The sequence below is a fragment of the Sphaerodactylus townsendi genome, linkage group LG13, assembly GCF_021028975.2.
Source record: "Sphaerodactylus townsendi isolate TG3544 linkage group LG13, MPM_Stown_v2.3, whole genome shotgun sequence".
Lineage (NCBI taxonomy): Eukaryota > Metazoa > Chordata > Lepidosauria > Squamata > Sphaerodactylidae > Sphaerodactylus > Sphaerodactylus townsendi.
Genome location: NC_059437.1, coordinates 5,407,667 through 5,421,250, shown reverse-complemented (window position 1 = coordinate 5,421,250; position 13,584 = coordinate 5,407,667). Strand labels below are relative to the sequence as shown.

General features: G+C 48.2%; 1 protein-coding gene across 1 annotated transcript in view; it reads right to left on the bottom strand.

The window, feature by feature from the left end:
- Positions 1 to 13,584, bottom strand: part of COL4A6 (collagen type IV alpha 6 chain) — a 278,502-nt gene that overhangs the window by 67,180 nt on the left and 197,738 nt on the right. Inside the window, 3 exon segments of the mRNA XM_048514719.1 lie at positions 1,969 to 2,004; positions 4,076 to 4,144; positions 8,213 to 8,329. Of these exon segments, the coding sequence (XP_048370676.1) occupies positions 1,969 to 2,004; positions 4,076 to 4,144; positions 8,213 to 8,329 (222 nt within the window).

Sequence of the window (13,584 nt, the reverse complement as noted above, 5' to 3'; positions counted from 1 at the left end):
ACACTCTTCAGCACCAACTACAGTCATGCTTGAAATGGCCAACATGGAAGCTACTTCAGGAAAGCACACACACAGAAAGATGGTGATGATTTATTTACTGAACTCTTGTGTGGGGTAGCAGACAAGAGCCTGGGATGGGCAGGTTCGGATGCCCCCTCAGCCATGGAAGTGTGTCACAGTGATGTTGGGCCCAGCACACTCTCAGTCTAACCTACCTCACAGGGCTGTTGTGAGAATAAGCTGGAGAGAATGATGATAGGAAAAGTGCAGAGAAGGGCAACGAGGATGATTGAGGGACTGGAGCACCTTCCCTATGAGGAGAGGCTGCAGCGTTTGGGACTCTTTAGTTTGGAGAGGAGACGTCTGAGGGGGGATATGATTGAAGTCTATTAAATTATGCATGGGGTAGAAAATGTTGACAGAGAGAAATTTTTCTCTCTTTCTCACAATACTAGAACCAGGGGGCATTCACTGAAAATGCTGGGGGGAAGAATTAGGACTAATAAAAGGAAACACTTCTTCACGCAACGTGTGATTGGTGTTTGGAATATGCTGCCACAGGAGGTGGTGATGGCCACTAACCTGGATAGCTTTAAAAGGGGCTTGGACAGATTTATGGAGGAGAAGTCGATCTATGGCTACCCATCTTGATCCTCCTTGATCTGAGATTGCAAATGCCTTAGCAGACCAGGTGCTCAGGAGCAGCAGCAGCAGCAGAAGGCCATTGCTTTCACATCCTGCATGTGAGCTCCCAAAGGCACCTGGTGGGCCACTGTGAGTAGCAGAGAGCTGGACTAGATGGACTCTGGTCTGATCCAGCTGGCTTGTTCTTATGTTCTTATGATGTGACCAGCTGTTTTGTGTCCTCATGAGGAGAAATGCAGAGTATGTATAAATAAATAGATAAAATTTACACAGTGACACGGCACTTTGTAGTTACATGGGGGGGGGGGGATTCAGATTGGCCCCAGGGCCATTTCTTCAGAGGGAGGTAAGAGAATGGAGGGATAATTGTGAGTAAATACAATTTTATATACTTACAACTGCTAATAATTAGGAATATTTTTTACAGTTTTGGTATGGTAGCTGCTGTGCATTCAGTTTTATCAACTCTTTGCAAAACAAAGCAGTGGCGTAGGAGGTTAAGAGCTCATGTATCTAATCTGGAGGAACCGGGTTTGATTCCCAGCTCTGCCGCCTGAGCTGTGGAGGCTTATCTGGGGAATTCAGATTAGCCTGTGCACTCCCACACACGCCAGCTGGGTGACCTTGGGCTAGTCACAGCTTCTCGGAGCTCTCTCAGCCCCATCTACCTCACAGGGTGTTTGTTGTGAGAGGGGAAGGGCAAGGAGATTGTAAGCCCCTTTGAGTCTCCTGCAGGAGAGAAAGGGGGGATATAAACTCCAAAGGGGCAGCCGCGAGAAGCTCAATCGCATGCCCAGAACTCTTTGAGCCTTGACTGCCAGCACACTGTTCTTGTAGGTGCTTTCGCTGATGAGTTTAAATGTCAGTGCACCTACAGTTCCACATGGACCACCAGTCGTAAGATGTCCTTCTTCACGTGATATCGGGATTGTAGCCCCCCCAAATATGTATGGTTTTGGTGACTTCAATACAGTATTAATTCTCATACAAGACTAGATTTTTTCTACATTTGCCATTAAAAAAAAAGGGGGGGGGTTGTCTTACATTTGCATAGAAGTTAATTATGTCCAATAAAAAGTTTTGGTGTCCAACATTTTTAAACGGGTCCACTTACAATCAAGGTCATCTGCCTTTCCAGTAAAAATGGTAAATATTTATTTTCAAAATAATACCATAACTACGAGCCAGCATAAATAAGTATGCATGTATATAGTTGTTAGGACTCTTAATTGATTATTTGACAGGGCTGGGATGAGAGAGGCAAGAGAACCAAAATTACCAAGCTGTTAACAAAAACTGTACTTTATGAAAAAGCAAACTTACAACTTCACCATTCAGTCCAGGAAGGCCATCTTCTCCCTAAAGAAACAAACAAACAAACAAACAATGTCTCTAATTAAGCAGAAAAGGCCCTTGCAGACAGCTATATTTTGGAAACCAAACTGGTTAACAGAAAGATTAGCTCATTTGTCAGCAGGGAAGATATTTGCCCCTGAGCTTAAAAGCTCATCTAAGCACTGACCCTGATGTAGTGGTTAGGAGTGGCAGATTCTAATCTGGGGAACTGGGTTCAATTCCCTGCTCCTCCACATGAAGCCTGCTGGGTGACCTAGGGCTAATCAGTTCTCTCAGAACTCTCCCAGCCCACCTACCTCTCAAGGCTCCTGTTGGGGGATATAAGTTACTCTGAGACTCTTTAAATGTTTGTAAGTTGCTCTGAGACTCTTTAAATGTTGAGAAAAGTGGGGTATAAAAAGAAAAAACCTACAAAATGATATTTTATTCATTGGCCCTATTTTTTTTAAGCTTAAACCCTATAACAGGGGTGGCCAACCTATGGTGCTCCAGATGTTCATGGACTACAGTTTCCATCAGCCCCTGCCAGCATGGCCAATTGGCATGCTGTGCAGAGTAGGGCAACGAGGATGATTGAAGGACTGGAGCACCTTCCTTATGAGGAGAGGCTGCAGCGTTTGGGACTCTTTAGTTTGGAGAGGAGACGTCTGAGGGGGGATATGATTGAAGTCTATAAAATTATGCATGGGGTACAGAATGGTGACAGAGAGAAATTTTTCTCTCTTTCTCACAATACTAGAACCAGGGGGCATTCATTGAAAATGCTGGGGGGAAGGATTAGGACTAATAAAAGGAAACACTTCTTCACGCCACGTGTGATTGGTGTTTGGAATCTGCTGCCACAGGAGGTGGTGATGGCCACTAACCTGGATAGCTTTAAAAGGGGCTTGGACAGATTTATGGAGGAGAAGTCGATCTATGGCTACCAATCTTGATCCTCCTTGATGTGAGGTTGCAAATGCCTTAGCAGACCAGGTGCTCAGGAGCAGCAGCAGCAGAAGGCCATTGCTTTCACATCCTGCACGTGAGCTCCCAAAGGCACCTGGTGGGCCACTGCGAGTAGCAGAGAGCTGGACTAGTTCTTATGTTCTTATGGAGCACCATAGGTTGGCCATCCCTGCTACAGGGTCACCATAAGTTGGCTGTGACTTGACAGCACCTTACTCACATACACAAGGGCTATTGTTACCTTGCCTGGCAACTGGACCCTTCCTCTACCTTTGATCTCAATCTGCAGTGTTAAGAGGTATGCCAAGAAATGCCCCTAACTTTCTCTCGGGAGCAGCAATGGCGTAGTGGCTAAGAGCAGGGTGCACTCTGATCTGGAGGAACCAGGTTTGATTCCCTGCTCTGCCGCCTGAGCTGCGGAGGCTTATCTGGGGAATTCAGATTAGCCTGTACACTCCCACACACATCAGCTGGGTGACCTTGGGCTAGTCACAGCTTCTCGGAGCTCTCTCGGCCCCACCCACCTCACGGGGTGTTTGTTGTGAGGGGGGAAGGGCAAGGAGATTGTAAGCCCCTTTGAGTCACCTACAGGAGAGAAAGGGGGGATATAAATCCAAACTCCTCCTCCTCCTCTTCTTCTTCTTCTTCTTCTTCTTCTTCTTCTCTTCCTTACCTAAAAAGTCTCTTGCGTTGAAAGCCAGTATAGGAAAAGCCCTCTCTTAATGACCACAATAAGAAAACACAGAAAAAGGTCTGAGAAGGGGACAGGTTTGTACTGGACCAGACAATCTTTAATATACCTGAAAATAAGACCTATCCCAAATATAAGCCCTAGCATGATTTTTTGTGATTTTTGGAGGATGCTTGAAATATAAGCCCAACTCCAAAAATAAGCCCTAGTTACAGATTCCCCGGCGCAGCTGATCTGGTCATGTGGGGGGTGTAAAATCATGGAAAAAAAATAAGACATCCCCTGAAAATAAGCCCTAATGCATCTTTTGGAGCAAAAATTAATATAAGACCCTGTCTTATTTTCAGGGCAGCATGGTAGGCCCAACCAAAATGCACAGCTTGGATGTTACTCCTGGTATAAATCTCTTTTTTTCCAAACCCGAAATTTTCTTACCTGAATTCCTTTAAAAACGCCCTGGAGAAATGAAGGTTCTCCTTTTGGACCCTTTGGGCCAGGGCGACCCTGAATTAAAACAAAACAGAAGAACCGCATGAGTCTCTCTAAAAGTAAACCAGCAAATCTGAGCAGAATAACATGTGATGAAGCCAATGCTAACGTTGAAGCTAATTTAATAGAGCCCCCCTCTGTCATCTAAACATATTCCAGACTATTTCGTATCTCATAACATTCCGAAGACATTTATGTGGTTCTGCCTCTCTTAGATGCTCTATTTAGCCATCAAGCAAAATAACAGGGCATAACAGCTACAGAGTGATATCTGAACTGGCAAATTATAGGCCCTTTCCCCACTTACTACTTGCTACTCTCCTCAAGTAGCGCAGGGTCCCCCGGCACTCCCCACTACAGGGGCGGCGACAACGCAGCTGCCCCGACGCTGCCGCTCTTGCGCCCCCTCAGCGCGCAGCATCCCTGGCGCTCCTCGAAACGGCGCCTTTTGATGACCCCGCGCAGAGAGGGGGTCGTGGGGACGCCCGGGCGCGCGCCAGAGTAGCACGCAGCAAAGGGCAGCAGAGGTAAGTGGGGAAACGCCCATAGTTAGGAGCTGATTAAACGCTCGCTCTCTGCCTCACAGAGAGGGTATGGCTCCTTCGGGGCAGAGATTCTTGTACTGACACCATTAAAGTTGTGTCACCGGAGAGCCCTGACATCTCACAGTTTGCGTGAGCGGGGAATCTGGGAGGTTTCCCTCTCACTGCAAGTCTTCCTTCCTTCCAGTTAGCCCCAAACGCAAGAGGAAAGGTTAGGTTGGTCTTTAAAAGCCCTTTAAAGGTAATATCGGTATTGCTTATATCAGGGGTCTGCAACCTGCGGCTCTCCAGCCAATGGGCCATGCTGGCAGGGTCTGATGGGAATTGTAGTCCATGAACATCTGGAGAGCCGCAGGTTGCAGACCCCTGGCTTATACGCAGTGGCGTAGGAGGTGAAGAGCTCGTGTATCTAATCTGGAGGAACCGGGTTTGATTCCCCGCTCTGCAGCCTGAGCTGTGGAGGCTTATCTGGGGAATTCAGATGAGCCTGTACACTCCCACACATGCCAGCTGGGTGGCCTTGGGCTAGTCACAGCTTCTCAGAGCTCTCTCAGCCCCACCTACCTCACAGGGTGTTTGTTGTGAGGGGGGACGGGCAAGGAGATTGTAAGCCCCTTTGAGTCTCCTACAGTACACTCCCACACACGCCAGCTGGGTGACCTTGGTCTAGTCACAGCTTCTCGGAGCTCTCTCAGCCCCACCCACCTCACAGGGTGTTTGTTGTGAGGGGGGAAGGGCAAGGAGATTGTAAGCTCCTTTGAGTCTCCTACAGGAGAGAAAGGGGGGATATAAGTCCAAACTCCTCCTCCTCCTTATATCAATATAGCGGAGGCTGCTTTCGTGGCTTTTGTACTGTAAGGGAAAAGCCCGGCATCGATCCCTGGGAGTGGGGCGGGGACCCTTTTGACTTTCGATCTTTCCTTTTGAGCAAAGTGGGGGCAGGCGATCATGAGCTGTGCGGCAGACAGAGGGGCGGCTTTTCGTGTTTAAACTGGGAAACGTGACGAGACCTCACCTTGGAGGGACTGTGGGGCTAGGAGCGCGGCGGAAAGCGCTCCACACATAACGGGCCAGGGATATCCCTCTGCCTCCAGAGGAGACCGCCTCATGAGAACAGGGCCTAATTTAGGAAGCTGAGAGGGATGCAAAGCCCTGAAGCGGCTCTAGCTGTGGCACGGTTAGAAACCTAAACCACGCATTGAGTTCTGAATCTTGGTAAGAGCAAAGCATGACTTGACTGTATCCTGAACTTAGATCTGGCATGGAAAACCTTCTCACAATACTAGAACCAGGCAGAACACTTCTTCACACAACGTGTGATTGGTGTTTGGAATATGCTGCCACAGGAGGTGGTGATGGCCACTAACCTGGATAGCTTTAAAAAGGGCTTGGACAGATTGATGGAGGAGAAGTCGATCTATGGCTACCAATCTTGATCCTCCTTGATCTCAGATTGCAAATGCCTTAGGAGACCAGCTGCTCAGGAGCAGCAGCCGCAGAAGGCCATTGCTTTCACATCCTGCACGTCCTGCAGACCTCTGTTTAAACACGTTTCCCTGTTTAAACGCAGGTGCTCCCAAAGGCACCTGGTGGGCCACTGCGAGTAGCAGAATGCTAGACTAGATGGACTCTGGTCTGATCCAGCTGGCTTGTTCTTATGTTCTTCTCCAAGCACACATCTTCTGAGTTCCCCTGGACCTTCTCCACCACCAGCATTCATCCAAAACTGAAGTGAAGTCTATGGAGAAAGTAACTGCAAACACACTTCTGTGGAAAACATGAGCATGCCCCTAATGCTTCTGACAGCCCATGCAAATGCAAAAAAGCATGGAAGCAAAATGATGTATACTCATCTCTAAATGCTGGGGTTGTCCACCTTTAGGTGGACGCAACGGAGCCTGAAGATCTGCTGGAATTACAGCCTTCAGACCTTGAAGATCGGCTCCCCGGGTGATTTTGGAGGGTGGCTTCTTTGGCATTATACCAAGGGAGGCCAACCTATGGTGCTCCAGATGTTCCTGGACTACAATTCCCATCAGCCCCAGCTGGCAGGGGCTAATGGGAAGTATAGTCCACGAACATCTGGAGCACCATAGGTTGGCCACCCCTACATTATACTTTGCTGAGTATCTCTCTCCTCCCGAACCCCACCCTCTCCTGGCTTCATTCCATAACCTCCACGGATTTCCCAAGCTGGAGCTGACCAACCTATTAAATGGCCTCTTACATGTGTCTGGGCGGCTATGAATGATACCGACGGGCTGCCACACTTCTCTCCCCCATCTCTAATTCCCTCCCTGTGTTAAGCAGCAGCAGTGGCGTAGGAGGGAGCAACAGTGGCATAAGAGGTTAAGAGCTCGTGTCTCTAATCTGGAGGAACCGGGTTTGATTCCCAGCTCTGCCGCCTGAGCTGCGGAGGCTTATCTGGGGAATTCAGATTAGCCTGTACACTCCCACACATGCCAGCTGGGTGACCTTGGGCTAGTCACAGCTTCTCGGAGCTCTCTCAGCCCCACCTACCTCACAGGGTGTTTGTTGTGAGGGGGGAAGGGCAAGGAGATTGTAAGCCCCCTTGAGTCTCCTGCAGGAGAGAAAGGGGGGATATAAATCCAAACTCCTCCTCCTCCTCCTCCTCTTCTTCTTTTCTTCTTCTTCCTCTTCTTCTTTTCTTCTTCTTCCTCTTCTTCTTCAATTTAGACAAATTTATTTGCTGATACGGTTAAAGCACCATCAATGGATAACAAGGATCATCTGCTTTGTAGTGAAGCTACTGAAAACAACGGGCGTCGGTTCAAATAGGGAGCTGCAGCCTCCTCAAGTATTTTCAGACTTAATAGAAAATCTTAGAAGCCACAAAGCTCAGCTCCTCAGACATGAGTGTTTGTTGACAGAGTTAAGGAAAGTAACAATACATTGATTACTGCAAGAAATTGTCCCCACAGGATTCCACGTGCAAACACACCCGTTCGCGTGGGAACCGCTCCCTTTGGAGCCAAGCTACACTATTGTGAACACTCCGGCCACGCTGACGGGGCCTATTACGGTGGTCCTTCCCACGTATATCTCTCTCACCCTTGCAGTTGGAATAATCACACGCATTCCACTTCAGGGCAGGGCAGCGAAATGGGGTTATCAGTTCCCACAACAGGATGTGTGAGACACACAAACAGACAAGGAAACTTTAGCTGTGCAGTAAGAAAAACACAGAATCAGGCAGCTAGAACATGTGAAGCTATGAAGCTGCTTTATACCGAGAGAGACCACAGAGCCGAATGCTGAAATCCAGTTAATCAGAGATACTAATGGGCTGCGGTTGATAGATAGATAGATAGATAGATAGATAGATAGATAGATAGATAGATAGATAGATAGATAGATAGATAGATAGATAGATAGATAGATAGATAGATAGATAGATAGATAGATAGATAGATAGATAGATAGATAGATAGATAGATAGATAGATAGATAGATAGATAGATAGATAGATCTTTCCCAGACTTGTTACTTTAAGCAAATCTAAGTATTTATTACAACATACCGGTGGACCCAGCGTGCCAGGAAATCCACCTGGTCCTGCGACACCTGGACTCCCAGTAGTACCATTACAGCCATCTAGGCCAGGTAGACCTCGGCGTCCGGCCTGGCCCGGGTGTCCCTGGATTCGGGTGGGGGTGGGGGGGTGGGGAAGAGAAAGGTAAACGTTAAGATTAGCATTTGTTAAACGTCTGTGTGCATGAATCAATAAAATGAACAAGTAACATTTCAACTTGGAGTTCTCCAAAAGCAAAATTGAGCATGGAAGCAGTCATGCCTTGACCTGGATGGTCTAAGCCAGGGGTCTGCAACCTGCAGCTCTCCAGGTGTTCATGGACTACAAATCCCATCAGCCCCTGCCAGCATGGCCAATTGGTGGCAGACCCCTGAAGCCAACCTAGTTTCATCACATCTCAGAAGCTAAGCTGCCCTGAGTCCTTCGGGGATGGGTGGGTTAAAAATTTGATGGATGGATGGATGGATGGATGGATGGATGGATGGAGGGAGGGAGGGAGGGAGGGAGGGAGGGAGGGAGGGAGGGAGGGCTGGCTGGCTGGCTGGCTGGCTGGCTGGCTGGCTGGCTGGCTGGCTGGCTGGCTGGCTGGCTGGCTGGCTGGCTGGCTGGCTGGCTGGCTGGCTGGCTGGCTGGCTGGGTGGATGGATGGATGGGTGGGTGGGTGGATGGGTGGATGGGTGGATGGAGGGATGGATGGATGGATGGATAGATGATAGATGGATAGATAGATGGATGGATAGATAGATAGATAGATAGATAGATAGATAGATAGATAGATAGATAGATAGATAGATAGATAGATAGATAGATAGATAGATAGATAGATAGATAGATAGATAGATAGATAGATAGATAGATAGATAGATAGAGGGATAGAGGGATAGAGGGATAGATAGAGGGATAGATAGAGGGATAGATAGAGGGATAGATAGAGGGATAGAGGGATGGATGGATGAATGAATGAATGGAGGGATGGATGGATGGATGGATGGATGGATGGATGGATGGATAGAGGGATGGATGGAGGGAGGCAGGGAGGGAGAGATAGATAGATGATAGATGATAGATAGATGGATGGATGGATGGATGGATGGATGGATGGATGGATGGATGGATGGATGGATGGATGGATGGATGGATGGATGGATGGATGGATGGATGGATGGATGGATGGATGGATGGATGGATGGATGAGCAGGGTTGGCCCTAGTTAGTACCAGGATGGGAAACCATCAAGGAAGGCTCTGCAGAGGAAGGCAATGACAAAGCGCCTTTGGTTCATCTCTTGCCTTGAAAACCCCATGAGGGGTCTCCAAGAGTTGCTGCAACTTGACGGCACTTTACATACACAAGCAATGGTTTTTTTAAAAAAAAACCACTACTTGTATCTTGATCCAGATATCCAAATGTAGCCTTCTGGCCTCCATAATACTCAGTGGTCCGAGCAGAAGGGGGCAGGCCAAAAGGAAGGCGTGTACCATGCTGCCTTCTCTGCTGAACTCTACATGGCAGTCTTTGTGCAGGGTGAGCCTCTTGAGCAGGGGCCAACCATGGGACAGCAGCCCTCACCACTCAGGCTCCTGGAAAGACTGAGCTTTTGTCAAGCCTGTTTGGGTAAGCAAGGAGTCCGCAGGAAGAAAAGCCAAGGTCACAACTCCACCCATGTGACAATAGCTGCAGATGCTCAAGGTCCCAGGGTATATTGGGGGGGGGGGATCTGTCTGCTCCCCACCTGTCTGCTCTGGGGATACCAGAGCTCCAACAGAGCCCCCCTGTTTTTGAGAAACATATGTTGGGACATGCACAAGAACCTGGATAGCTTTAAAAAGGGCTTGGACAGATTTATGGAGGAGAAGTCGATTTATGGCTACCAATCTTGATCCTCCTTGATCTCAGGTTGCAACTGCCTTAGAAGACCAGGTGCTCAGGAGCAGCTTGCTTGGCAACAGAAGGCCATTTACTTTCACACTCCCCTTGCAGGTAGGCTCCCAAAAAGGGGCACCTATGGTGGGCCACTTTCTTGGAGAGTAGCAGGAGTGCTTTGGACCTAAGATAGACTCTGGTCTGATCCAGCAGGCTAGTTCTTATGTTCTTAAGAAAAGTGGCAAGATATTTAACCATACTTTTAACTGGAAAAAATATTTAAAAGGGGTGCCAAATTGTGACTGGGCGTCTCGAAGGGCATTCGAATATTCTTCGCGAGCTCGGATGAGTTCGACATAACGACGAAGAAACTCAGGTCAACATTCTGCAAAAAAAAATCCTGCCAGCAGATGGCAGCAGTTTGCAAAGGCTAGCTAACCTCTGTGCATTTGCATCCTCAGTACAAAAACGAGGCAATCCTTCCTTGAAGGTGACCTACAAAACCCGGCTCAGTATAAAGGCACTGGAGAGCCTACATGGTGTAGTGGTTAAGGTGTCAGACTACAGCCTGGGAAACTCAGGTTCGAATCCCCCCTCTGCCTTGGAAACTTGCTGGGTGACCTTGGGCCAGTCCCACTCTCTCAGTCCTGACCTTGGCAAGTATTTGGATGGGAGACCTCCAAGGAATACCAGGGGCATGACAGGGAGGCAGGCAAGGGCAAACCACCTCTGAACGTCTCTTGCCTTCAAAACCCCATGGGGTTGACTTGATAGCGGTGACTTGACAGCAATAAATAAATAAATAAAAGCTGTTCAAAAGAAGCCAGTCATTCTGGGTAATTTCAGTATCCTACAAACCATATAGGATGTTTAACACCAAACTACAGGGCGGAAGCAGAGGTGGGATCCAGCAGGTTCTCACGGGTTCCCGAGAGTAGGTTACTAATTATTTGTATGTGCCGAGAGGGGGTTACTAATGGGTGATTTTGCCACGTGACTTTTGCCTTAGTTACACCCCTCCTCTCAGCAGTAGCGCGCAGAACTTGAAGCAGTCTAGCAGGAGGTGCACCGGCGTGCGTGGCAGCCTGCGCCTGCGTGCATTCGTTTCCCGACCAAGGACCGGCGCAGCAGCTGCATCCTTGCCACAGCCCCACCCAGGAATACCCCGCCTCCAGAATGCCGGGCCATGCCCCCATCGTGTCCTGCCCAGCCCCATTGGCGCTCCGCCACAGTTTGAATCCCACCACCGTGGGAACCTGTTACTAAAATTTTTGAATCCCACCACTGGGTGGAAGATACTTTAGCTTCAAGGTGCAAGGTTGCAGAGACCCACAGAGTGCTACAGGAGCAATCCACTGCCAACAGGCATGGCACAGCTTGACAAGGTTGCCTTTTCTGTCTCTCCTGGCCAAGAAGTTGACTCCAACAGTGGCGTAGTGCTTAAGAGCAGGTGTACACTAATCTGGAGGTTTGATTCCCTGCTCTGCCGCTTGAGCTGTGGAAGCTTATCTGGGGAATTCAGATTAGCCTGTGCACTCTCTCGCACACCAACGGGGTGACCTGGGGCTAGTCCTGGGGCAAGTCACAGTTCTTCTGAACTCTTTCAGCTCCACCTACCTCACAGGGTGGTTTTTTTTGGGGGGGGGAGGAGATTGTCAACCCCTTTGAGTCTCCTTACAGGAGGAGTTGGAGCAAAGAGAAGTGCTATGTAAATGCCTTTCCAATCTGAAATTGGTATTGGGTGTCTGTCAGCACAGAATTTGAAATCATGCAGCCATTAAATAACACCAGGCATCCTGCCAATCTGCAGTCTGGATGTCACAAGCATCATAGATCACTTCAGATGACATGGTTCAGGTGTGTAAATGATGGTAAACCAGCCTTCAAATCTGGGTCAAAACGGACGTAATTTTAGAACACTGATGACAATGTGCCGACGGCAATGCTGTGCCAGGAAGGTTAACAGGAAGCACTGAAGTATGTTAGGAAACATTTTAAAATAAATATTTAAATTTTAAAAAATCCCACATTTTGGGTTCCAGAGGGATTTCAGTTAACAAGATGCGGTTAATAAGAAATTGATCCACCACAGCCGGAATGTTAATAGCTGCAGCATGAAAACAGGAGGAAGTACCAGATATTGACAAAGGGCGAAGGAAAGTATAGTGCGCTATGTTTATGGGGAAAACATCTGCATATAGGAAGTTCTGGAATATTTTTTTAAATTTACATACGCCTTTATTGGCATAGTCCAGGGGTAGGGAACCTGCGGCTCTCCAGATGTTCAGGAACTACAATTCCCATCAGCCCCTACCAGCATGGCCAATTGGCCATGCTGACAGAGGCTGATGGGAATTGTATCCCTGAGCTGCTCTGGAAAGCGCCCGCAGGTCCTAACATCTAACATAATCAGAAAGAGTTACATAAATAAAGAGGAACAACTGCATGGCAGATACACTTGATGAGATAAAAGGCCCGGGAGCACAACAAAATACGTTCTACTCTGCAGGAGCGGCTCAACTATCTCCACGCAATGAAATTGGCGATCTCTTCACAAAGGACCCGGGGTCGAGTTGTTTAACAACCAGGAATGGCCCTAGATCCAAGATCAGGCAGCCCAGATTGGAAGAAAAAAGAGCTGCTTAAGTTGGTATAATTTAAGATCCTGATGTTATCAAATCCTGGTGCAGTGCAAAGAGTTGGTGAGTCAGGGTTTCAACCACATTAAGTTTGCAACTTCTACATGACCTTGTGATTTATCTAGAATTGCTTCTGAGACCTACCGTTTAATAGGGCAAGAGGGCATAGCGTTAAAGAAAGCCTTGGCGCCAATGGTAGGAAGCGTCCTGCCCTCCCAGGAGTTCTAGATAAAGAGGAAAGATATACACAAGATAAGCCTGTACATGTCAGGTCTCTCAGATGGCAAAGGGGCAACCAAAGCCAGGCTTTCAAGTGGACATGCACAACTTTTTGCATAGAGTTGCGTTACTGGCGCATGGCATGGCAGCAGTGGCGTAGTGGTTAAGAGCAGGTGTACTCTAATCTGGAGGAACCGGGTTTGATTCCCCGCTCTGCTGCTTGAGCTGTGGAGGCTTGTCTGGGGGATTCAGGTTAGCCTGCACTCCAATACACGTTAGCTGGGTGACCTTGGGCTAGTCACAGGGCTTCTGAGCTCTCTCAGCACCACCTACCTCACAGGGTGTTTGTTGTGGGTGCGGGAGGAGATTGTAAGCCTCTTTGAGTCTCCTTACAGGAGAGAAAGGGGGGATATAAATCCAAACTCTTCTACTTTATTACTTTTTGGAATAGAAATACCGTTAAGTCTAAAGCCCTTGGGGGTTGAGGCAGCCTATAAATTAATTAATTAATTAATTAAAGGATTAGCCCTGTCTTGTCAGACCTAAGCAGGGTTGGTACATGGAAGGATGGCTGCCAAGGAAGACGCTGCAGGGGGAAAGCAACAGTGAACCACTTTCGCTTCTCAGTTGCCTTGAAAG